The 27,137-nt window shown below is 39.2% G+C and overlaps 1 protein-coding gene across 1 annotated transcript in view; it reads left to right on the forward strand.

The window, feature by feature from the left end:
* Positions 1–27,137, forward strand: part of LOC117679135 (oncostatin-M-specific receptor subunit beta-like) — a 52,508-nt gene that overhangs the window by 8,139 nt on the left and 17,232 nt on the right. The window contains exons 2-13 of the mRNA XM_034440773.3: positions 4,381–4,494; positions 6,306–6,381; positions 10,051–10,223; positions 12,165–12,324; positions 14,023–14,286; positions 16,816–16,954; positions 17,356–17,504; positions 18,735–18,865; positions 20,293–20,461; positions 23,586–23,662; positions 24,875–25,100; positions 26,758–26,943. Of these exons, the coding sequence (XP_034296664.2) occupies positions 6,315–6,381; positions 10,051–10,223; positions 12,165–12,324; positions 14,023–14,286; positions 16,816–16,954; positions 17,356–17,504; positions 18,735–18,865; positions 20,293–20,461; positions 23,586–23,662; positions 24,875–25,100; positions 26,758–26,943 (1,741 nt within the window). The 5' untranslated portion in view covers positions 4,381–4,494; positions 6,306–6,314. The remainder of the gene's footprint in view (positions 1–4,380; positions 4,495–6,305; positions 6,382–10,050; positions 10,224–12,164; positions 12,325–14,022; positions 14,287–16,815; positions 16,955–17,355; positions 17,505–18,734; positions 18,866–20,292; positions 20,462–23,585; positions 23,663–24,874; positions 25,101–26,757; positions 26,944–27,137) is intronic.

A 27,137-nucleotide genomic window follows, 5' to 3' on the forward strand; every position in this document is an offset into this window, starting at 1 on the left:
ATTGCCAAAGAAGCCGGTGACCTATTTGGAGAAGTGGACTTAGAGGGGAAGAAAATGCTAGGGAACCATTTCAATGCAGGTAGTTACAACTGCAACTGAGACGCCAATTTCCATTGTTTATGCAAGGCGGTTGTTAAATGGATGGCAGTCCATTTTACAACCTTTTTTTTAATCCACAGTTGTTAAGCGAATCACTGCAGCTGTTAAATGAATCATGCTTTTTTTATGCAAACCCAGCTCTGCCTATTGACTTTGCTTGCGGGAAGCTAGCTGGGAAGGTTGCATAAATGCATAAACATGACCTCAGGATGCTACATTTTTTAGCATTAACATTAGATCAGGGGTGTCAAACAGGTGGCCTGCAGGCTGGATGCATCATGCGCAGGCCACAGCCACCCCAGCTCCGCGGTAAAACGTCATAGTACCAGTTCGCAATTGGTTTGGACTGGTTCGCAAGAACCGGTAGCAAAACCGGCAGGAGGCCCCACCCACTGCCCCGGATGTCATCATCAGTGATCTGCGCACGTGCAGAAACCATGCACGTGAGTTAAGCGAGTGCGTGCACGCGATCCCATTGCGAACCAGTAGAACCCACCCCTGCACGGTACGTCACATGACAGCAACATGACACCGTGAGTTTGACACCCATGCATTAGATCCTCTCATGCTTTGTAGCTTATTGGGCAGCAAGAGATCATTTCCAGCATTTTCAATCTTGGCCAAGTAGTTCAACGTCTTTTCATGTGATATTTAGTCTCTTTAAATATTCCAGGAATGTCCTTCGTCATGTCATTTGGCATCAACACCACTCCCCCATTGCCGATTCATAGACCACGTCAGAAAGGAGGAGGGTTGGGTGTTGCGCTAGCAGCACGTCCTTGTAACAATTATTATTGGCTCTAAATCATCTATTTCAGTGCTGTTGTAACTTGGAACAGCCACTAAATGAATACTTGTAAGTTGAGGACTTCCCTGTTTTCCTTCAACCAGAATCAGTAGTTTTGATCCTACAGACTCATTGTTTAAGAAACCAATACATGCACTTTATGCATCTTTAGTTCCTTAAGTTTCATTATAAGACAAAAAGATAGAAGAAACAAAAGATAGAAACACAAGAAAAAGAAAGAAAATAGCAAAGAGAGAAGAATTGACTTCTATTTTCCTTTGATGCAGGTTATAAAAATAATACAACCTCAACCTTTAGCTTTACATTTCACATTTCAAGCCTTTTCTATAATTCCAAAACCATTCTAGTCATCAAAGGCTAAAGTCAAAGTTTCATTTTCTCAGTTTGAAGTAGAAAAAGTCCAGAAGCTGTTTCCAAATAGAAATATAATTTAGATAAATTATTTTCTTTAATTAAAATAGTCAAGAAATGAATAAACTTGTAAATTTTAATATTTGTGTTATTATTTGAATTTATTTTCTTATATATAAAGCACAGTGTATATAAGGCAGCTGAATCTTAAATAGAAACGTTATGTTTTAAAGCAGTTTTATTTTGGCATAACCCTTGATTCATGGTTTGATTTTTTACATAGAGATTAGAAAAGGACATGCAGTAGTACACTGGTGAATGGTGAGTGTGTTGCAGATCAGTAATGAAGAATCCTGCTTTAGTTAGCTTCTCTCTGTAGGTGGACAATGTGGCATTTGAATACATTCTAATATTTTAGTGATGAGCTTATTCATGTCTGCTGATTCACAGGTAGTGTAGTCATTGAATGTTGTATAGACAGATGGACTGTGTGTGTGAAATTTGACTCCTCAAATTTCTTAGCCTCATTTCTGGATCCCAGTTCGCTTCGAATGTGTCTAGATGATTGTGTGTTCGTCATAATAGACAGAGAAATTGTGTAATATTGGGAAACCACAATGTTTTTGTCGTTGGTAGAAATAAAAATTACTGGATGTGGGAGTTGAAACAGAGAAATGCTTGTTCTAGATTTATCTTTTCATCTATGGCCTCCAAAGATTAAAATAATAAAATGCAAGAAAAATCTTAAACACACACACAAATCTATTTGGTAATTTTTCACCCGCAAAACCATGAAAAGTAAAGTTTGGCAGTGCCGTCTAGTAGTATTCCAGGAATTCAATTATTGTTGTTACTTAGATTTATATCTTGCTTTTCTTCAGGACTCAGTATGGTTTATGTGGAGATTCTCCTTTATTTCTTCCTTACAAGCCCTGCCTTGTGAGGTAAATTGGACGAAGAGGGAGCCATTGCCTCAAATTACTCAACACATTACCACGGCTGTGATGTGCTGGGTCCCCCTGCTCTTAATTCACCACGGCCAGCAAAGAGATAATGGCCAGCCTTATTTTGAAAGACTCTTCTTTTTCCTAGCATTATTCCCACACTATGGCAGGGTCCGCTCCTTATTTCAAAAAACTGAAATGCTTTAAAAAGTCTTTTTCAGATCAGTGTGAATTGACTGACATTCCTATGCACTCACTACATGAATCTCATCAAGTTAGCAGTGAAGATAAGAATGAAAAAGATGTTCATTCCTACCATCACTACTAACCTGTGTTGGAAGAAATATCCATCTGGTTCAGTTCCAAGCCGGGAGAAAGGCACTGGAGACAAAACGGAGGCTGGAGGCTGATTGGAAAGTGGGTCCATTTAGCTGACCACATGGAGTTGAGAGTAAGGGGTTTTTATACCTTCTATTGGGTTTTGCACTTGAGCCTCCTGTTCCTGTGCAAGAACATGTATTCTATTGGCTGTTGTCAAACTCATAACCCCTACATGGAGCCATGTAGGGGTTATGTAGGGGTCAAAGCTGGCCCTATACGCAAAATACAAATCCTAGGTGTGTGTCTGAGCTAAGTTTGGTTGCAGTTTGGAGAGTGATACAATAATTCTTATTATGGCTTTATGGCTTTGCCCTGTGTTGGCTCTTGGGTAAGGGCTAATCTGCCTTTGTTCAGACTTTGCTGCAAGGAGTAATGGATTACCAAATCTGCATTTCTAAAAGCTGCCCCAGCTCAGTATCTGTTTGGGGGCAGGGGGCTGGGGCTCTGAGTTTCTGTCTCCCTTAAGATTTTTTTAATTTCTCTTTTAGGGGAAATATTTTATCCTGCCTTTTTAAAATATTCCTCAAAATATTTCATTCTTCTAGGAGGGATGGTGGTGGCTTTCCACACCAGATGAGATTCATGTGGTGGGCTCAGCGGAACGTCAGTCAATTCACACCGATCTTATTCAGCCTTCTAATCAAGCCTTCCCTGATCAGAAGTCCCCTGTGATATCGCAGCTCTCTTAATTCTCAGGCAACTCAGTCTGGCTTGAAATCTTAGGCACTGTATTCCCAAACTTTCCTTTCTGATTCCTGGCAGGACAACAATAAAGAGTGGAGGAAGATATCCAGATTAGGAAATTCTGAATTCTCCATTACATCAGCTACCACCAAACCAGACTATATTCAGCAGAAGAACCAAAATTTGAACTTTAAGCAACAAATTTAAATAACCAGGTTCAAGAGTTCTTTTAATGTGAAACTCAAGAGTGTTGTGGTGAGGCACGTATGATTCCTTATATCTTTTTTTCTTTCTTTTCCTGGAAGGCTGACTAAGTGAGCAATGAAAATAAACTAAGTCCAAATGAAGTCAAGAAATGATATTCGTTCATAACCAGCAACAGCTCTATTGGCATGCAGAACGGGTGAATTCCTGAATCTTTGATCAGGCTATTCAGCATAGATTCTGCATCTGTCAGCCTGGAGCCCTGCTGGAAAAAAGAAATAGGGAGAAATAAAAGGTTTAAATAATAAAGCAACAGCAGAATTAATGGGTATGAAATAAACCAATTTTTGTCCAAGATTTAAAGGAGGCACCTGGCCTTCCAATATAGTGTTTTATGGAGTGCTCTGTGTGCACCACAGACTATAGAAGTAAAGACTTGAAAGTTGATAAGTAGGATTGAAAAATCCTTTTAAAGTAACCACTTTTTAAAAATTACAGTGCAAAATCTCATAAACTCTTAGATGAGAAAGCAGAGATATTGCAAAATGCACCATCTTGACTACCATTTAACTTTTTAAATAACAACATAATAAACAGTTGGGGCAGCAATAAACCACCTGCAGCTCTAAAGCATAGCTTGCCTCCCATTGTAATGAATTCAATTTTTATTGTTAAATCATGTTCTCAGATAAAGATTTCAAACTGGTTCTTCGTGGGGGGAAAATGCATTTGTCTTTCTTCAGTCTCCTATCTGCAGTTAACCTTGCTTCTACCCCACATTCTTTTTCTGCTTTCCCTTCCCTGCATTCATGTTTCTTAAATTTATTATTGATCTACGCAGGGCCACTAAGCAGTGTACAGTGTCACTGGGCTTTTTTTCTTATTTGGGTTTTTCTTTTCCAATAAAAGCTTTGGAAGGTTCAAGGGTCCAAGAGCTCCGTGAACCAGAATCACAGAAGGACAACTTGTCAACCCCATGCTGAGAACTTCGTCATTTCAAATCACATAATATTTTTGGAACTGGTAAATATTTGTACTGCCTTCTCTTGTAATTTTCCCATTTCCTTCTCCATTAGGTCAAGGGCATGTCTCTACATTTTAAGTTTACTCCATTGCAGCTATGTCTCAACAGTCCCCTGTTGTCTCAGACTAGGTTCACACAATTAACAATGGCTTATTGAATAAACCATTGTTAGCTGGGCTTGCAAAACATGCTGTTGCGAAAGCAGGCAAACTTAGTTAGAAATTTAGTGTGTGAGTCCAGAATCTTCTCATTTGTTTTGTACGTGTTTCTGAATTCATTCACTTTATTCAATATCCAGGTGATATTCTTTGGATTAAAGAGTCTTAATCTGTTTTTAACAAGTACTGCTAATAGCTGAGCTTTTTTTCTGAATAAGTAATATGGGATTGAATTTTCTTTTAGGCTGCCCCAAAAACTCTTGTGATGTAGCATCTACTGAATTGAGGAGATTAACCCCTGTGTTATTTTGTAAAGGTTGGAATAGAGTGGTGTGTCTACCAACCATCACACTTGCAAAAGGGACCTATCCCTTTGGTGAGATCACATCACCACTGAGTGTGGTACTTCCCCCCCACCCCGGAGTGGGGGATGAGGGGATGAGCACTGGGAATCCTTAGTTTCAGCAGTCTAATGTAGTGTTTCTCAACTTTAACAACTTGAAGAGCTATGGACTTCAATTCCCCGCATTTCTGGGTGTTGAAATCCACACACTTTCAAGTTGCTGAGGTTGACAAACATTGATGTAGTGATACCCAAAAGATTGACAGATTTCTGAAGCATGGAAGAGTCTACAGATTGCACATTGGTCCCTCAAGGGCAGGATTTTGTGCAGCGCAAAATGAGAGAAGGGCTGGTTTATCAGGTTTGAAATAAATGAAGCAATATAGATGGCCATCTTAAGAGGAGATAATTTATACTTAGGACCCCTGCCAGTAACAGTTCATTTGCAACTTTGGTTGCCGTTCTCTTCATTAAGGAAGGAAGGAAGATCGTGGTTCCCTCTTGTAAATTGTAGATATTTTATTTTACATCAGATTATGCTTATGCAAAAGTTAAGATGTTTGTCTTATTAACAACTTTTATATAAACCATTATCATTACTGCTGCTAATGTGGCTTTCAATTTACTTGCTGCATTTCCTTCCCTTCTGAGGTTAGTTATTTGCATCTTTTCCTCTTACTCAACAGTATGTATATGTTTTAACACCAGATGATGTTTCATGAATCCAGTGAGTTGGACTATAATGCACCAAATCTGGAGTCTTAAGCAGCCAGTTGGGGACCTTTCCTATTTTATGTTAAATATAATGACTAAAAAGTTCATGTTAGTTTGAATATGTTAAAGGAATTTTTTTTTTTAATTGTCCGTGGGGCAGGGGGAGCTATCCACAATCACTCCAACAAAAAAATATTTTCACAGTCCCATGGATTTCGATGGATTGTGCCCCCCAAATGTTCAAGAACCATGAATGTGGTGGATGCTGGGGAATTCTGGCAGCTACAGTCCACACATCTTAAAGTGGCAAATTCAAAAAATACTAAAGAAATCTTTCCCAATTTGATTCCTTCAAGATAAGTTGGCTACAATTTCTGTACTTTTCAGTAATGCTGATTGGGATATAAAGCATCGTATCCCAATACGTTAGGAAGCCGTATATGAGGACTGGCCCATCCCAATGAATAAAATCCAGCAACTGTGTTGATACATGTTTATTTCAAGTTGCATGAAAATTAGCATGAGATTGCTGAAGAACTGGACGACACGATTGATTAAAAGGAACTCTTATTCTGTTATTGCTTGTATCTTTCAGGGTTAACAGATGGACCGTTGGATATTCCCCGTACTTCTCTTCATACCGTTATGTCTTGGTCTGCTTCAGAATCAAGGTATAGACAGCAATGTTTTGAATGGAACGATTAAATTCCTGAATTGTAAAAGAACTGAGTTTAAAGGAGAGGCTCAACTTAAGCAGCTTTGCAGCAAATGACAAAGTATTCCCAGTGCAAGACAATTTAGGGTGATTCCTCACTTAAAGAAGTCCTAATTGATCCTATAATTAACTTAGAGATTGATGATGTGCACATGATGATTGCTGGGTACATTTTAGATTGAGCTGGGGATGGGAGAAGAGAATCACACACACCCCTCAAATCTCGGCTGGGTTAGGAGCATAGCTGACTACCAGGGAGTAAACAACGAGATATCAATATGCCACTGACCGGAGATGAACAAGCTTAAGTTCTATTACAGCTAGATGGAGTAAAACGATCTTTGAAAAAGTCCTTTCACAATATCTTTGATTCACCCGTGGAGATGGTTAGCAGCACCACATTGGATGTGCAGCTAACAAGTAAGCTAGCTTGGTCGCTCAACAGTGAGAGGTGAGGTGAGTGCAGCAGTGCCTGCATTTTCTGCATCGCATGAGAACAGTACATCTTCCTTCCCCTGTCCTTACCACTTTCTATAGAGGGACAATCAAGCGCATTGTTAGGAAATGGCTATTGCCTAACTAGTTGGTCAGGCAATATATAAACTATCAATACATGTTTGTCAGAAGGTATTATATTGCTTTAAGACTGTATTGCATCATCCTGTATTCTAATTGGCTAAGCTCTGTAGCCAATGTACTTAAGGGGAAGCCTGAATCATGGCTTGTGAACACTAAACCATTTTATCTGCTTATTTGCTGTTACTCTCTACCTGTTCTCTCTGCATGATCACTGTTTGATCATTGCTACTTGTTGCTTTCTACTATTTATTGAATGTTTTAATACTGAACTTGTTCCTGTTTGAAACTCAAGAAGAATTGTTTTATTGTGTAATGACAACAACTGGTAAGAAGACTTTGTACTTGGAATATCCCTGAATTGATATTTTAACTATTGCCTTATCTGTGTATGACTTGGATTGTTATTGGACTTTGCTTTACTTTTTTCTAAAAGTAAAAGACTACCACAACTCAGTGTGTCAGTATATTAACTGTGGTTATTCACTCACAGCCGCTTTCATGTGCATACTCAAGGGGTACTCTGCTCAATAGCCCATAACATCGGTTATGAGCCAAGAATATCCTTAACACTCATCCTGCCATATTGCATTACTGTCTGGTTTGGAAACATTACTACTTCAGACAGGAAGGCGGTATAAAGAGTGGTGAGGACAGCAGAAAATATTATTGGCAGTTCACTCCCTTCTATCCAGGACATAGCATGTAAGTGATGTTTGAGCAGGGTCCGCGGCATTGTCTGGGACATTACACATCCTCTTCATGACCTGTTACCTTGTTACCTTCCGGGAGGAAGCTTTGTGGTATCGGAAGCAGAACATCCAGATTCAGTCACAGTTCTGTTGCATATAGTATCAACCTTGTGAATGTTCAAGCTTCCTCTTTCTGCTATGTATTCAAAATGGACAGTGATTAATATTTATATGTAAGGATGTTGGTATATCCATATATGTATATAGTATGTCTGTATGTGTGTTATGTATGCGTACACTTTTTAGAGCAGACAACACAATTTCATTTTTAATGTGTGCCAGTGTGCCGACAGTAAAAAAAATAACAATAAAGATTATCTTATCTTAATAGAGTATTCATCCAATAAACTATTGACTAGGCAACAGATCAAAACCAGTAAGCAATTGCTTGGGTGGCCTATCCAAAGGAAAAGCAGGAGACAAGATGAAATTAAATCAAAAGTCTCAATAGAGTAAAGCAAGATATTCACAGGCAAGGATGAGTTTTTAAAAAGTTGTTTTCAACAATGGGAGTGAACCAGGGGTGAAATCCAGCAGGTTCTGACAGGTTCTGCAGAACCGGTAGCGGAAATTTTGAGTAGTTCGGAGAACCGGCAAATACCACCTCTGGCTGGCCCCAGAGTGGGGTGGGAATGGAGATTTTGCAATATCCTTCCCCTGGAGTGGAGTGGGAATGGCAGTTTTGCAATATCCTTCCCTTGGAGTGGGGAGGGAATGGAGATTTTGCAGCATCCTTCCCCTGCCATGCACACCAAGCCACACCAAACCACGCCCATAGTAAATAAATTTGGATTTCACCACTGGAGTGAACATAATACATAAGCCATGCAGGGCCTTCACCCAGTGGAGAAATGAGACTCATCAAAGAGTAGCTGCAAAGTTTGTTCTCATGCTGGCCTCCACATGTTTTTTGGTTAGCTTCCCAGACCTGTGAAAGTCAGTTCTCTGATACTGGATCTCCATGAAACACATCTGCTATGGTTCAGTGGCTGAACTTTGAGTCTAGATAACTTTTCAGGGTGCAGGACAAGTTCTTGTGAACTTGCTTGGTCTGTCAAAGCCAGAGTGGCTCCATGTGAACCTTATAAGGTACCAGACAAACAAACAGGCACCCTGGAGACCAGTACTTTTATTATAGCTGAATTTTACAATATGCTTCCTTTCCCCTCTCTTTTATCTTCATGAGAATTGGGGAAGGAGCGCTATCTGAGGTGTTCGTGCAACCCAATTTCTTGGCTTGGGCTCAAGTTTTGTTTATCTGATTATTGCTTTGTTAGCATATTTTCTCTTGTCCTTGAAGGCCATCCCCTATATTCACTACACTGCAATATTGCAGGAATCTTTAGTGACATGACTACTTTATCTCACTCCTCTTCCTCTAAAGAAACATATTCGAATCTTTTCCCATTCTAAGAAATAGTGTGGGAGCCAGCTCTAGATTAAATCTGAAGGAGATGACAGTCAAATCAAGTCAGGTCCCTCCACCCTACATATAAATGCCATGTCCAAAACTGTTAGAACAACCTCCTTTCCTATAAATTTCTGTGAGTAAGTAAAAACAAAAGGTGGATCTGGATTATCATTTTGTCAGTTTAATTTTCTTTTTCTATTATGACCGCACTTTGATTTTAATTGATTTTGTGATTGTTTGCTACCCAGAATCAACAATTTGAGATGGATGGCCTTATAAAATGAATGAATGAGTGACTGACTGACTGAATGAAAATGAATGAATGTATGAATGAGTGAGTGAGTGAGTGAGTGAGTGAGTGAGTGAGTGAGTGAGTGAATGAATGAATAATTTGGGAGATAATGATAAGTATTGGTATTTTTCTGTATTGGTCCCTTCCATCATAATGCATACTGTTAAGTCTTGCTTTTAATCTTTTCTCCCTGTTTTATCACTCAGAGCCAGTGGGTGGGAAAAAAGACCAGAATCCAACTTGAATCAGATTCATGGCCCCCACCCCCAAATTCTTGGCTCTTAACTAAAGAGCATATTAATTAAAATTAACATGGAAATTGAACCTTCAGATTAAGGAAAATATTATAAAGAAACAAATGAGATTATTTATGTATAAATGTTATATGTAATTACTTCATAGATTCATCTGTTTTAGATTAGAGTTTCTTAACCTTAGCAAATTTAATATTTGTGGTCTTTGTGCCTGAAATATCCCAACCAGTCATGCTGGGTAATTCTTGGAATTGAAATTCTTACATTTTAAAGTTGCTGGGGTTGAGAAACACTTAGATCACTCATTATTTTTTCCATTTTCCATTCTTTTTTCCATCAGACAATCAGGTGTTTGAACCAAGAAACCTTAGGATTTATTCAAATAATTCTCTTCAGCAACTGCTACTGGAATGGGATGTTAGTGATGACTCTGAAGCATATAATTCCAAAATAGAAATTGTTTTTAACATCCAAATTCGTTTAAGAGAAGAAGACAAAAGAATTATTTTGAATGTAAGTATCATTCTGAGAACAGGGTTTAGGAATTTATATCATCTTCCTCTTGAATCCAATTCCAATTTGGTGGGAATAAATTTTAAAACTCAAGGTAAATCCAAACAAGATGCATGCATATAAAAAGTGGGGATTATTTATCTGCTCTTTAAGAAGTTTTCACTTCTTCTTTTTTTTTTCTTGTTAAAAAGCAAGTTCCAGAAGCTGAAACAGGAAGTAAAATAAGAATTTGCTATTCTTACATAATACACACACACACATATATGTGTGACCATTCAAAGTTATGCCGTATCTGAAAAAAAGGGAGTTATAATGTGGTTCCAAAGTTCCAAAATTCTAGGCTTCATAAACAAAGAGAGAGAATCAAGATCACATGAAGTGTTAATACCACTTTATATTGCCTTGATAAAGCCACACTTGGAATACTGCATCCAGTTTTGGTCGCCACAATGTAAAAAAGATGTGGAGACTCTAGAAAGAGTGCAGAGAAGAGCAACAAAGATGATAAGAAGACTGGAGGCTAAAACATATGAAGAACGGTTGCAGGAACTGGGTATGTCTAGTTTAATGAAAAGAAGGACTAGGGGAGACATGATAGCAGTGTTCCAATATCTCAGGGGTTGCCACAAAGAAGAGGGAGTCAAGCTATTTTCCAAAGCACCTGAGGGCAGGACAAGAAGCAATGGGTGGAAACTAATCAAGGAGAGAAGCAACTAAGGAGAAATTTTCTGACAGTTGGAACAATTAATCAGTAGAACAATTTGCCTCTAGAAGTTGTGGTTGCTCAAACACTGGAAGTTTTTAAGAAGAGATTGGACAACAATTTGTCTGAAATGGTATAGGATTTCCTGCCTAAGCAGGGGGTTGAACTAGAAGACCTCTAAGGTCTCGTCCCTTCCCTCCCCCTCCCCTTCCCCCTCCGCCTCCATTCCATCAAACACCGCAATGTCACATGATTGGGTTCGCTTAATAATCACAGTGTTCATTTAACAACTGCAGCATTCATTTTATGATTGCTGCATTCGTTTAATGATAGCCCCAACAAGTCATGAGATACAGGCACCATTATGGTTGTATGTCAAGAAAAGAAGCAGGAAGGTGTGTAATAGCTGACTTATATAGTCTTCTAATACTTTTAAGGGAAATACCTGGGGAGTCGAAAGAAATTGCAGCTGATTGTAAAACAGTGAAGATAATTAAGAGCTGGGTAGATATGTGAAATATAAATATATATTGTCAACAAAGCTGCATGTGAGATTCTGTTGCAACAGCCAATACTGATTTTAGATGTCAGTTATATTTCAAGCAAGAACAGTGTCAAAGAAGGAGTCCAAGGCATTGCTCTGCTTCTTATTTTGTAATCAGCATCCTAACCCAAATGGTTCTAAATTTTGCTGTATCTGCCTGCCTGCCTTTATCTATCTGTCTGTCTGTCTGTCTGTCTGTCTGTCTATCTATCTATAGATCTATCATCTATCTTATCTATCTCTCATCTATCCATCTATCTATCTAATCTCATCCATCAGCTGTTCGCTTGTTTATCAGTTTTATCTGCCACCCTAGCCAAAGTCAGTGAGCATTCTAGTACGTAAAATTTTACACCAGGAATACAAAATTGTACTCCTAAAATTCATGGCAACTGGGAACCATCATTTAAAAAATTGCATACTTGACTGAATTCTGAAAACACAAAAAGGAAGACATCCTGGTCAGACGTTAGCTGTTCTTTAATGCTGGAGCAGTCATTTTGGATATTACCTTCTAATTTCTAGCAAGGTTCTCCAGTGTATCTTGTGTTCACATGTACTGTATAGACTAAGCTGACTCTGTTTGGGGAAGGTAACCAGGCAAGTAACCAGACTTTGTTTAAAAGACCCAAAGTCTATTGTCTCATTGGTTTGGGTTCCTTTTTAATTAGCTTGTCTTATGGTGTACTTCTAGGTGAATTACACAACAGTTCTCAATAAATCAAGGCAACATCACCAATGGAGTTTTATCTCTGAGGTACCCTTGCAATGTGCAACTCATGAAGCCAGAATAAGGAGCAGAATGACATCTTCTAAAATTTGGAGTAACTGGACTGATTGGGTAGCAGCAAATGGTAAATTCCAATTACCAGTAAAAAAGAAAGGTGTACTACATTGTGCAGTGTCTCTAACTTCTCCTTTTTTGGACATGTTGAATTTCTGTTCCTGTTTTTTGTTCCTCTTCACAAATATGTCTATGGAGATGCTCAGTCATCCAGGTCATGGTTGTCCCAAAGGTGCTTTTTCAAGAGGCAACTGAACTTTCTGGTTTTCTTCGAAGACGTTTTGCTTCTCATCCAAGAAGATTCTTCAGCTCTGACTGGATGGTGGGGAATGGAAGGATTTATATTCCTTGCAGATAGTTGGTCATTTGCATTTTTTTTAGAGAGGAGTTGAGGCCATTTGGAGATTTATCTGTGTCCTCAGGGTCACCTGAGTAGTGTAAAGAATGCAAATAACCAGCTGTCATCCTTCCAGTCCCCACCAGTCAGAGCTGAAGAATCTTCTTGGATGAAAAGAAAAACATCTTCAAAGAAAAGCAAAGAAGTCCAGTTACCTCTTGAAAAAGTACCTTTGGGATACTTCACAAATAATTACCTTATTATTAGGACAGGGAATTAGTGTATGTAGGGCAGGGTTATCAAACTGGCGGCCCATGGGCCAGATGCGTTGCATGCAGGCCACCCCCACCCCCACGGAGGGAAAAAAATGTTGTGATACGTCATGAGATGGCAACGTGACGCCATGAGTTTGACATCCGTGGGTAACATTGAGCAATTTGAGGCTCAGGGATAGTTATGCCCCATTCCCCCCACTAAAACATCAGCTTTTGAAGGTTTGGAAATGCCCCGTGAGAACAACGAGCATTTTAATAAACTGCAACAGTCCTTTAAAAAACCAGCAAAAGCTATTTTCTTCTGGGAGATTTTCTTCAGAGGCATTTATTCGCCCATAGTCCATGCTTAAATGTAAGATGAGTAATTAGTCTCACTTAATGGATTTAATAAGTCACCTATTCTGGGCATAGGGAAACCATCAGGTTTTTCCCTATAGCATTCAACTAGAATCCACCTACCAGTATTCTGGGATAATAGAAATCAAGTGTAGTTTATGTTCTGCTTGGAAAAAAAACATGATCAGAATTCTCCTCTCATGGAGAACTCCTGGTTGTAAATCTGCATACATGCTACTGTATCTGCAGTTCAGCTGATCCTCATGGATGTTTCTACAATAACCTAGACCAGGCGTCCCTAACCCCCAGTTCATGGACCAGCACCGGTGTACCGCATGCCAGAAATTGGGCCGTATAAACAAGTGAAGCCCCATCCATGTGATGCAGGCATCACATTAAACCACATCCCCTCCCGTCTACAGAAAAACCTCTCTCCATGTCCCTGATGCCCAAAAGGTTGGGGGGCCACTGACATAATAGCATTTAGTCAAAGATAGCACAGTTTGAATCTTATTTCTGCCATGAACATTCTCAGCCTAGAACAGTTCATCTACCTCTCAACTCAGTCTCCCAGTTGGCCATATGGAGGACGAATAATGGCAACTAACTCTATGGCAGCTTTATGCAACCTGAAGCCCTCCAGATATTCTGGCAACTGCCGGAACTGGCAACTGCCAGAATTCCAAGTGAAGATTATGGCACTTTGCTCAAATGGAGGTTTTTCATTTTTCTGATGAAAAATGTTCAAAGAACCCTTTGAACGATAAAATAATTAAATGAAGAATATTCAATCTTCTTTTTCTCTGTAACTTTTGTGCAGGCCCAGATGCTCTCAGTAATGAAAAAAATCACATCTTTCCTGAGGAAAAAGTATTTGAGCGAGGTTCCAACATCACATTTTGCTGCATTGCGAAGAAAAATAAAATTGTAGCTACTTATACATTTTACAAGGAACACAACAAGACAAACCAGCAACGAATATTTTTTACTAGAAAGCCTGACTCTTCATTCCCTCGTCGCTTTCAACTCACTTGTGGTTTTAATGGCAGTATAAATCCATCACAAACTTATCTCTACCTCAACAGTAAGCAGAAAATTTTCAGTCTTATTGCTTGTCACTATGGATATTCTGGGTTGTTACAAAGGGCCTGGACTTCAGATAACAGTAATCCCAGCCAACATGGCCAGTGATCAAAGATTATGGCAGTTACGATCTAGTAACATTAGGAGGATCCCACATTGCTTTTCTCTGCTGGAGAGAGAACAGGATTATTTTAACTAGAACCGCTTTGAATTTTAATCTTAAAATTTGTCTTTATGATTTTGCTGAATTTTCTGCAATACTGAAATAATTCATGCCGTAAAGCGTGCTTGGACCATGGATAGCTCTAGAAAACACAAAAAACTGGGTGTTATTTTTGCTTTTTTTTTTGAGGGGGGGGTTGCTTGCCAAAAGGGAGTATTTATTGATTGATTGATTGATTGATTGATTGGTTCTATTTATATGCCGCCCTTTTTCCGGAAACTCAGGGTGGCTTACAATGCGTTAAGCAATAGCCTTCATACTTTTGTATATACCTGCTTAGTAGGGCTTTCGGGGGGCCCCTAAGCGGTGTTCTTTTTTATACAAAGTCAGCTTATTGCCCCCACAAACCAGGTCCTCATTTTACCTACCTTGAAAGGATGGAAGGCTGAGTCAACCTTGAGCCTGGTGAGATTCGAACTTGCAGTAATTGCAGGCAGCTGGTGTTACTTAACAGTGCTTTAGTCTGCTGCACCACCAAGGCTCTTTAATTTCCTGTGGCTGCTTATATAAGCAAATGTAATCTAGTTGCTTCCAGCAGTTTGATGATCTAATGATCATCAGTTCTCTGCTGCCAATAGCAGGTTGGAAGACAGATATGTAAAATAATAGTGCATGCATGGAGACTTTCAAGTGTATATGAATGGATGATTGAATAGTGATGTGTAGTCACTACTACACATCAGTCCAGCTACTTCTGTGGTTCTTGGACCCAAAGGTTGCCTAAAGATATGCTAAAGCCTCTTTTCTTCCATTTCATCTAGCTCAGGAAGAGCTGAGAGAGCCCATCTCCCAAGATAAAGGTAGCATCGAGTCCCAGGCAAAGAGATACTGCTTCTTCCCATTCCCTAGCAAGGAACACTTAGGATTGGCAACTGAATGGACTTCCATTGCAGGGGATGGATAGGAGGCTACTTTAGGAAGGGCTGAGAGGACCACACTTTGTGTACCCTTCATCTCCTTCCCGCAGCATCTATCACAAGAAATGATAGCCCTAGTTTGTCCAAAGGGCTGGTCTTCAAATAAAGGCCAGGCTATAATGGGGCATCTGTCTACCTTTAAATTTAGGAAATCAATACCAGGATACTGCAGTGGTGATCCTTTTGTATACAAAACCATGAGGCATGTATAGAATAGGGTGGCCATTCTGATCTGCTGCTCGTTTCCTCTCACTTTTAGGTAGCCTCCTTCTTTGAGTTGGGAGTGAACGCTCATAATTATATTCATGTCCTTTCCTTAGCAACAATAGAGAAGTGGATTCTCACTGCTGCCTTCTGTTTTTTCTACTTCTCAATCTACTCCACTAGGATTTTCAGGTGTTCTCCCATCCATCACTAATAAGGGCCAAACCTATTACATTTTGCAGAAGTCAGCAATAATTGACCACATGTTGCTGTTGCAAAAGACCTTTCTTCTTGCTCTCCATCAATCAATAATAATTCTCTCACTTTTCCAATGGCAAAAAGACTAGAAAAGAAAGGAACATATAACCAAAAGTTATCATGGTGTGAACCCACTTGGATAATTGCAGATAATCTTGGACATATATAACATTGGTTAGGAATGAGTATGTGACTTTTTTGAGTGGAAATAATATAATCAGAGCAGGAAGAATCAAGTTCTAGCTGATCTCAGAAGCTCAGGGGGTCATTTTGTGCCAGTCTCTCAGACCAACCAATTTCCCAAGCTTTTGTTGGGAAACTGCTGGCTAGGCTAGAAGGAGGGGTCAACTGAGGACTCAGCTCGGAGTCGTCGTGCAGCTGCAAGTGGCATAAGCCTGATAATCTTTTCCCCAAGATCCATAAAACTTTATCTGGTTATTCCCAGAGGAAAGCAAGCAGTCTGGTACAATTCTTGTAGCATAGGTGGTAGATAATATAGTTGCTGATGTTAGCTATTTGTAAGTGGCTCTGGTTGCTTGTGCCTGACATTCTGGATAAAGACAAGATGAGGAAGCACTATAATGCTGTTCTGAATTCCTGATGAAATTTATATTAAACATAAATTTATTTTAAAAAATCAATGAAATACTAGGGTGAGCCAATTTCCCTTTCAGAATAAAGCAGGGCAAGCAAACTATATCACTCTATAATCTTTATCAGCCAATAGTTATTGGAAACATCCTTGAATAAAGGTGACAAAAGATGCCGAAGATGGGGTGGGATTCAGTTCCCAATGCTTGTATGGGTCATCTTTCTGCTGGTAATTGTGGGGAGAGGAAAACAAGATGAACAACTTGACTTGTTTGGAAAATAATTGTGTAGATGAAATATATAAGAAAGTAACATGAATCTGAACTTGTTTTAATAGGGCAGCCTGATAAACCCCAACATCTGAGCTGTGAAACTGAAGACATGATTAATATTAGATGTACTTGGAATCCTGGATGTGTAGAGAAAACTGATTACTTTGAGGAAGTCTGTCCAATGGAGTTTATTCTGTCTGATGTGTAAGTATTCTCAAATCAGTCAAAGTCAATCCAAAGCATAATATGAAGGAGCTTAGACTAGTTATATCAGGATTTATGGAGTATCTTAAAAAGGAATGTTTGGGGATGCTGAAGACCTTGATGCCAGGACACAAAATCTGTCTTGTATAAAAGAGAATGGTGACTGTAGGAAAGTTAAAACAAACCTGCTATTTGCATATTTAACTTGAATGGAGGAAACCGTTGACATTTTGCTTAAGATTATTGTATGCCTGTACTAAAATAGATATATTGAAATTTATAGTGGCTTAGAGATAAATCTTGAACTTGTAAGCTAAGGTGGACATTTCTTTAATGCATTATTTTGGTCTGCAAATGGAATAAATACTGTCTTTTCTCCCTCCCGTCCTATTTTTTGAAAGCTCTTCTACAAAAATATATTGCAGTACAAAGTTCCAAAAGAGTTGTTCATTCAAGAGGGACGACCAATTCCTATACAATGTAAGGTTAACCTCCAGAAATTGCCTTGGACAGAAACATGAGCAGCTTAGTTTTAATGTAATGCACACAGGTAAGGGTTGATTTTCTTACTAATTTTTGTATTTCGTCCTATTGTCACAGTCTTAAGAGTATGAAATACTTTTGCACACTGCAGCTGGGTGAAAATGTCAAATAAAAATTAATGTTATGGATTGGTTCTTGCTAATAGAATTGGCTATCTCACAAACAAAGATCTGGAGAAGTTGAAATTGCAGGAATATGCTATTTCTTCTGCTGTTGTTTGCTTACTGATAAATAAAGATTGATCATCTCTCTGCTGTTGAGAAAAGCAGAACAAATGAGAACATGGCAAAGAAACATGACATTTAGCCCATTCTTGTCTAATCTGATGACCTACATGTTAATGTTTTGCAGCTGTATTCATAACACATCTGGAGAATACTATGTTGGGGAAGAATCGTTGATTTCCACAAAAGGGGGGTGAGAACAGGGGGTTCAAAACGGGGGGGAAACGGGGGAAAAGGTGGGTCAGAACAGACATAATGTCATAAAGCCCCTTTTTTACACACAAGATGTACGAAAGGGATAAGGCTTGTGTTGTGGTATTGTGTGCAGGGTTCTGCTTGCTGTGACCCTCACCTCCAAAAGGTGCCATTGCGTGATTTAAGCAATTAGAATTTGTAGTTTGCTGGACTGGTCCTGTTGCTTTTCTCCTCCTGATTTACTTTAAGCTGTTATTAATTCAGCTTTTGGGATTCCTTTAGTAGGATTTGTTCCTGTTGCCTTTCACCCTTCATGATGTTTCCTCACCCAGAAGGCTCAAGTGACAAGCATTCACACCAAGGAATGTAGATTGGATTTGTTTGGCTAAGATTTGACACATTCCATTGAGCCCCATCGTGCCAAGGAAATTATGATTAGCTTCCTCATTTCTGCAGGAGGAAAAAGAGACCATTTTTCTTTGTGTCCTTCTTTTCCTGTCTTCAGGAATTGCAACCACTGTGTTGGGAAATTGGGCACACTTCACTAATGGGAATGAAAGGGAAGAGAAAACAACTCTGAAGTAAAAGCAAAATAAACTGAAGTGAAGAAAGTAGAAAAAAAGATAATGCTTGGTAAATGGAATCATTCTTATGCCTGAAGATCTTTTGGAGTTTCAAGACAGAGAAGGGATGTCCATGAATGATAAAGCAATTTTGGATTGATTGATTGATTGATTTATCTGATTTTATGGTCCAATGCATTGATTTACTTTTTTTTTAGAATTCTCATATTCCTTCATTTTTCTCTTTTCAACCAGTTCGTCCTGTAATTATCGGTAAACCATCAGTGGATCATCTAAATGCTACTTTCATTCAGTTATCTTGGCAGATAAAATCAATAAATGCAAGCCTATCATTTCTATGCCAGATCAATGTTGGTGAGAATAAGGTGAGAAGCATCAATATCTATATAAAGTAATAGCAACTCTCCCCGGCCTGTTATAAACCTTGCATGAGAAGTCTGGGGTGGTTATTTACATGTGTCTTGTTTAATTCAAAACCCTTTTAGTTTTCTATGTTACAATTGCAAAACAGCCAAAAACTCTAACTTTTAGACCAGGGGTCGGCAACTGTAAACACTCAAAGAGCCACAAAGGTCCTAACCCGAAGCCTCCCATTCAATTCTGGAGCTGACCGGAAGTCTGGTTCCCCTACCATAGAGTCTCCTCCTAGCACAGCATCCATTTTTCCATACCTGTCCTAACCGAAAGCCCTATCAATTGTGGAGCTGACCGGCGACAGGGAGCCACAGCAGAGGGATGAAAGAGTCACATGCAGCTCCAGAGCCGCGGGTTGTTGACCCCCGCTTTAGACACACTCCAACCTAAATCTCAGTCATGGCACAGTTCATCCTCTCATAAACAGTAAATCCGTTATCTGAGGACCCAGATTGTTGGAGCCAATATGCTGACTCTGTAAACCGCTTAGAGAAGGCTGTAAAGCACTGTGAAGCGGTATGTAAGTCTAAGTGCTGTTGCTAAGTGCCATCCTTTAGGAAGCCATCAAATAGTGGGTTATATCCAGTGGTGTCCTCTTAGTGGCCCAGAAATTGTTGGCGAATCTAATGTTATCTTGCCTGCAGGGCCCCCAGATCTGTTCCAAAGAATGAGAGGAACCCTTTAGACAAACATTGGGATTAAATGTGTAAATTAAACTTTTTAGAGTTTAAGTTGATTAGAAATGTACCCTGTTTCCCCGAAAATAAGACATCCCCTGATAATAAGCCCAATTGGGCTTTTGAGTACATGCGCTAAAATAAGCTTCCCCCTGAAAATAAGCCCTCCCCGAAAATATTTAAACGCAGAACTGGAAATCAGTTAAGATGGTAAGAGGAGCCCCATCTTGCTCCATACGCCCCAAAGTAATAAGACCTCCCTGAAAATAAGGCCAAGCACTTATTTCGGGGTTCAAAAAAATATAAGACAAGGTCTTATTTTCGGGGAACCATGGGTAGATAGGAATTTTTTAAAAAGCAATTAAAATAATGAAAACAATTACTTCAGATCAAATTCTAGTCTTGGTGGCTTCATAGATCTTTCTCTGTAGGTTTCTTGGAGGTAATATACCTCCAGGAAGTGGCTTGCAATTGCTGCCTTTCAAGATTTGTTTAGATTTTTCAGTGTAGCCTACAGTTCTGGACTTTCTGATGGACTCAAGTCCAAACCCAAAGCAGATCTGACCCTGCTTAGCTTTTTTGGGGATAGGTCAAAATTTATTAGATGCTGCCATCTGTAGTTACATTTCAGGAAAAAAAAAGTAATCCCACAGAAAGATAGTATTTGACCTCTTCACAAGTTTGCTCTTTGTATTTTGCAGTACAATATCACAGCGCAGTCCGATTCGGATTCCCATTTCCACTTCCAACTGGGTGGACTGCAGCCTGCTACAAACTATATGTTTAAAGTACGCTGTGCTGCAGATGTCAGTCCCTTCTGGAAATGGAGTAGCTGGACAGAGAGCATAACTGCTGAGACCACTGAAGCTGGTGAGCATTCTGTTGCGGAAGAAAAGTTTAAGGGACGTGAAAGCTAAGAGTATTTTGTCATCTTCCCTGTCTGGCATCCTCCAAGTACTTGGGCTACAACTTCCATTATCTCCAGCTAGCGCAGACAGAGGGTTGAAAGGCCAACACATTGGGCGGGTACTAAATATCAAGGCATAGATAATCAGGAAAGAGTTTAGTCAAAACCAGTGGTGGGATTCAAGTAATTTAACAACCGGTTCTCTGCCCTAATGATTTCTTCCAACAACCAATTTGCCAAACTGCTCAGAAAGATAACAACCGGTTCTCCGGAAGAGGTGCGAACTGGCTGAATCCCACCACTGATCAAAACCATTGTTCTTCAGAAGACAAAGAAAGTATATCTTGATTCAATTGCCATACATATATCCACTCAGTTACATTTGGATATGTAATCTTGCCAAATATTACAAATCTGAGTGGGGGAGTGTTTTTTTTAAAGAATTAATGTTTTTATTGAAATTAACTTCAACTATTCCATAGCCAATTAACCTAGTAAGCAGGTGATGACAGTCGTGTCTTTGTTCTGGAGAACCTCAAGCTGGACTACATAAATTCAGTAATTCTAGACATTGGCTACCCAATCAAGCCTATACAGGAAGTCCTTGAATTAAGACCACAATTGCGATGGAATTTCGGTTGCTAAGCAATGTGGTCATTAATCAAATCATCACATGACTGGGCCCGATTTTATGACCATTTTACCATAGTCATTAAGCAGATGACATTGTTAAGTGAATCATGTGGTCCTTAAATGAATCCAGCTTCCCCAGTTGACTTTGCTTCTTGGAAGCCAGCTGGGAAAGTTGCAAATTGTGATCGTGGCTGCAGGAAATTTCAACTGTTGTAAATGCGAGCTGGTTGCCAAGCATTCAAATTGTGAATACGTGACCGGAGGGTAGGTGTGATGGTCATAACTTTGAGGATGCGTCATGAAATCATTTTTTTTTCCTATGGCCATCATAACTATCATTAAAGGACAGTTGTAAGTCGAGGACTACAGGACTACAGACTATATTAAAAACTATCCTTCTGTATCTGATATTTCTTCCTCAAGCATCCGCTTATCAAATCTGCATGTTACAAACACAAATGCCTTGCACTTTTAAAATTATTACTGACATAAACTTCCCTGATAAGCAATGATCAGATTTTATGCAAGGTATTTCTGCAGCTCCTATACATAGATGAATAACTCAATGTTACTCAACCCTGGCAGCTTTGACAAGAGATTGCTGGACTAAATGAACCAGGGATCTGATCTGCCAGAAGCTTACTTATATTATTATGTTCTTAGCCTAATTATCTCCCAAAAAAAATAAGCGGCAGTATTTTCAGAATTAGAGCTATCATAAGAGCAACCCTATAATCTTCCAGAAATTCAATCACATATAAATTAGCCTGGCAAGAGTGAAGTTAGAGGGACTTTTATTTTGTCCTGAAGAATCTTAAGAGCTTTTAGTAAATTAGTTACAGATATATCTAGTGACTTCCCACAAACTTCCAGATTAGATACTTAAATAATATCTCAGAGTTGTCTCATTGGAGAACCTTCTGGTTGCTAGATTTAATGCTCTGCCTTCTATGTTAATGAAAGAGATATAATAACACTCCAGTGCAAGAATATATAAGTCACTGTCTGGTGGGAAAATTGAGCTTAGTGTGTGATCCACTTTACCCAGCCTGGTGCCTGACCTCATTACGCCTCTTTTACTTGTTTATTTATCTCCTGGAATCTCCAGAAGAAAGTCAGTTTGGTTTAGTGCAGGGGCCGGCAACCTTAAACACTCAAAGAGCTACAAACCTAACCGGAAGGTGCCCCCCCCCCCATTCTGGAGCCAACCGGAAGTCCGGTTCCCCCACCATAGAGTCTCCTCCTAACGCAGCATCCTTTTTCCTCTACCTGTCCTAACCAAAAGCCCTATCACTTGTGGAGCCGACCGGTGACAGAGCCACAGCAGAGACTCGGCTCCAGAGACGTGGGTTGCTGACCCCTGGTTTAGTGCTTAAGGCATCAGGCTAGAAACCAGGAGACTGAGTTCTAGTCCTGCCTTAGGCACAAAGCCAGCTGAATGACTTAGGCCAGTCAGTCACTCTCAGCTCTAGGACGGAGGCAATGGCAAACCACTTCTGAAAATCCTAGCCAAGAAAACTGCACGGACTTTTAGAGCCAAAAATCAGCACAATTGAATGGAGGGGAATCTCTAGAAGGGTGGCACATTTTGCTCAGCGGTTATTGTTATTCAGTTTTCAAAACTTTATTTTAATATAAATCTCTTTTTGGTTAATCCTCCTTTTTTGGGGAATAGGTGAAGGATGGTCCTGTATTGTCTGAGAATGTGATCTTTTTTTCTCTTTGTGAATAGATAACTGATCCTAGAATGTAAATAAAAGTCACTTTTCTACTCACAAATGAGAGGTTCTGTTGTTACCTGCGCTCAATTGGATATTTACAGTATTAATACTGTATTGTGAATTTATATTCTTTATTCTTATTTATACTAGGGACGCGGTGGCTCAGTGGTTAAGATGCTGAACTTGTCGATCAGAAGGTCGGCAGTTCAGCAGTTCGAATCCCTAGCGCAGCATAATGGAGTGAGCTCCCATTACTTGTCCCAGCTTCTGCCAACATAGCAGTTCGAAAGCACGTAAAAATGCAAGTAGAAAAATAGGGACCACCTTTGGTGGGAAGGTAACAGCGTTCTGTTTAGTCATGCTGGCCACATGACCACAGAGACGTCTTCGGACAGCACTGGCTTTTTGGCTTTGAAATGGAGATGAGCATCACCCCCTAGAGCCGGAAACAACTAGCACGCATGTGTGGGGGAACCTTTACCTTTATCTTATTCTTATTTCAAGAATAGCCATCAGCTCTTTTTCAAAGACAATTAAAGTAAGAAAAAAATGGTTATTGGGATGAAAATTTTGTAAGCACTATCAAAGAATGCAAGTGTCCATCCTGCAGGTGTTTGTGACTTGTGAAAGTGTAGACAATCCTATTAATATAACAGTGTATTTATATAATTATACTCTTTCCATTTGTTCATCAAGCCTACTTCCATCCTGTTTTATATGGTTTTATTTTCAGCTCCATCAGGATTGCTTGATGTCTGGAGACATATTAACTCAGGCTTGAAGCAACGTAATGTAACTGTATTCTGGAGGGTAAGTCTGGCCATATATATATACAACTGATAGGACATATAGAAATGTATATAAATGAATACTCATCACACTATTTCCTATGCTAAGTACAGAAGGATAACAAGAATTGTAAGAAACAAGCAATCAATAAGATAATAGACTAAAAATGGACAACAGATGGTCCATAAATATTGACTTCCTCCATCCATCTTGGATTTGGTCATTTATGATCTTCTATACAGTGCTTTTTAGAAAGACAAAGAATGTCCATCAACCTTGGTATCTTACAGGAAACATTCCGTAGTAATGATAAAGTCATAGAAAAGTACATACAGGATGGTAAAATTATAAGAAGATATTCTGCTTTTCACAAAAATAAATATGAGGCAGCAATAATATTTGTAAAGTAGAATTATATGGGACATCGTACAACAAACTTGAATGACATTTCTTTGGTTGTGAGATTTTTTTTTCTAGAGTAAATTACTGTGTGATAGATTTTGCAAAATGGAAGTACAACATTTTCATTGTTAATGGATTGATCCCTCACATTAAGGCCAACTTCTGAGGGTGTTTAAGTCTTTTCTATTAAAAGAATATAAGAGAATGAGAAAACAGTTTCCTCTGTCATGAAAGTGTCCAACAGAATCATGTATAGTTTACCTACTTGCTTGACGTACCGCATAGCTTACTCTATTATCCGCACACAATAAATAGAGTAAATAAGAGTTCATTCAGGGTGCATGAAAGAATAGCATGAAATTCTGCTCTCTTCGTAGATCCAAGTCTTGAATACAAAGCAGTGGTGAAATCCAATTTTTTTTACTACCGGTTCAGTGGGCGTGGCTTGGTGGGTGTGGTGTGACTTGGTGGGCATGGCAGGGGAAGGATATTGCAAAATCTCCATTCCTACCCCACTCTGGGGCCAGCCAGAGGTGGTATTTGCCGGTTTGCCAAACTACTCAAAATTTCCGCTACTGGTTTTCCAAACTGCTCAAAATTTCTGCTACCGGTTCTCCAGAGCCTGTCAGAACCTGCTGGATTTCACCCCTGATACAAGGATGTCTATATTCTATAAGCCACTGTAGAAGAGATGTAGCTTTATGTTGTATGCTATTGCCCATAAAGTGAGAAAACTGATAACGTCTGTAATGAAAAACAATTTGAAACTATTCTAGAAAGGTGCATTGATGAGAAATGTTTTTTGAGAGAATTTTGGTTTCCTGCCCATAGGAATCCTCAGATTTTCGTGCTAATGGAAAGATCCAAAAATATCATCTGTCCTGGGAAAATTTAGAGGACCCTTCAATGCAGCGTCACAATGACTCAGTTTCTGCATCACAGAACTACAGAAAAATTTCTCTTGGCAACCGTTCATACAAAATCCTTGTTTGGGCACAGAACAGTGTATCTACATCCTCTCCCTCTGTGATCATCATCCCAGCAACTGATAAAAATGGTGTGTTCATTTAAACATGTTACTCCACTGAATCCTCCTTTCCTGAACTAGAAAGCAATGTGAAATATCACAACCCCAGAGAGGTTTTCTTGTTGATTTCCATGATTACATAGTAAGATTCTCCTCCCATTGTATTAATTACTCATTTATTTATTTAATTTATTATTTTTCTAAACAACTCAAGGCGACAAATATATCTAATGTTCCTTCTTCCTCTTATTTTCCCCATAACAACCCTCTGATGCAGTGGTGAAATCCAAATTTTTTTACTACCGGTTCTGTGGACATGGCTTGATGGGGGTGGTGTGGCTTGGTGGGCGTGGCAGGGGAAGGATACTGCAAAATCTCCATTCCCACCCCACTCCTAGGGGAAGGATATTGCAAAATCTCCATTCCCACCCAAACTAGGACTATTTAAAATTTCCACTACCGGTTCTCCGAACTACTCAAAATTTCCACTACCGGTTCTCCAGAACCTGCTGGATTTCACTCCTGCTCTGAGGTGAGTTAGGCTGAAGAGAAAGTGGCTGGCCCAAGGTCACCCAGTTGGCGTTCATGGCAAAAACTGGACTTGAACTCATAGTCTTCTGTTTTCGAGCCTGGTACCTTAGCCATTAGACCAAACTGGCTTTCTTATCAAACTTATGACCTTTGGTTTGACTGAATGTTTGGGATTTCAGCCTTTATATGTCAGTTTATACTCTGCTGCTCCTTGGACATGACATTTTTTTTTAATCCACTGCATTGCAGTGTAAAATGTTTGGCTGATGCGGTGGCCTAGAGGTGGAGCTCTCGCCTCACAATCAGGAGGCTGTGAGTTCGATCCTAGGTTGAGGCAGATATTTCTCTCTCTGGGCATACTGAGAATATATCTGCTGAACAAAACTCTGCATTGGCGGCAGGAAAGGCATCCGGCCATTAAAACATTCTGCTAGCACCATTCAGTTGCCCAGACTCCATCCCGCGAGGGATTATGGGGTCATTAAATGATGATGATGTTGATAATTGCTGTGTAAAATGTTTAGCAATTTGCTCACTGGTTATATCATGCATTTAAAACATTTGTACACATAAGTTTTCTTTTAAAACTCTGTATTGTTCATTTCATTTTCCACAAACCCAGAGAAGTTCCAGGGTCTGTGCTACAGAGTTGACAATATAATCTTATTAAAAAAAAATCCCATTTAATTCCATAGGATATACTTTCATGTAAATGGGGATGGGCTTTTCACTCAGATTCAGCAGAATGAAAAAACACTGAGAGTTACAGTGTGGTTTGTTTGATTGAATTCTTAAAACAAACAGGCACATCGTGAAATGTAAGAGTCTTTTCTCTGCCAGCAGAAAACAAAACAACCGATTTTACTGTTTTATTTATTACATGTATATCTAGGGTTTGTTCTTAGTTACACATGATTACAGTTCAAATATGCCAGGAAGACATTTTTATCTGGAATGTCCCCATAACATTGCTGGATTTCATGGTAAATGAGAATGCATGTTCACCAAAGGTTGACAAATATTGTTGGAGGATCAACAGAACATTTGCATTTTTTGTATAGCTCTCTTCAAAAAGCTGTGTGAAAGAAAGATAAATATTATGAACGCCATTTAAAGATTTTGATACTGATGCCTCACAATTGTTGTATTTTTTAAGGTAAAGTGCATTATAGTGAAGAGACCACAGACAACAATGAAGAACATAAAATTTATATTTCTTGGAAGCGTCAAAGCAAGTTCAGTCAGTATATTGTTGACTGGTGCCACCAGCCCATAGGTCCCTTGTGTGATTTTCAGTGGAAGAAGTATGGGCAAATCAAGTCCAGTGATCTCATTACATCTGGTGAGAAAAAATTAAGTTCATTAGTGAATAATTCCAGAGGAGATCATTGTTGTCTGGTTGTTAAAGCTACTGTAACAATGAATTCTTCTTGAGTGATTTTATGGACAGATCTGTATAGCTTCCTTGGCTGCAATATAGAAACGATTAGCCATTGTTTTTTTCTTGATTAAGAAACTTCTGTAACTTCTCAGTTA

Source organism: Pantherophis guttatus, chromosome 2 (assembly GCF_059756535.1).
Source record: "Pantherophis guttatus breed Tessera chromosome 2, ASM5975653v1, whole genome shotgun sequence".
In the NCBI taxonomy this organism is placed as follows: domain Eukaryota; kingdom Metazoa; phylum Chordata; class Lepidosauria; order Squamata; family Colubridae; genus Pantherophis; species Pantherophis guttatus.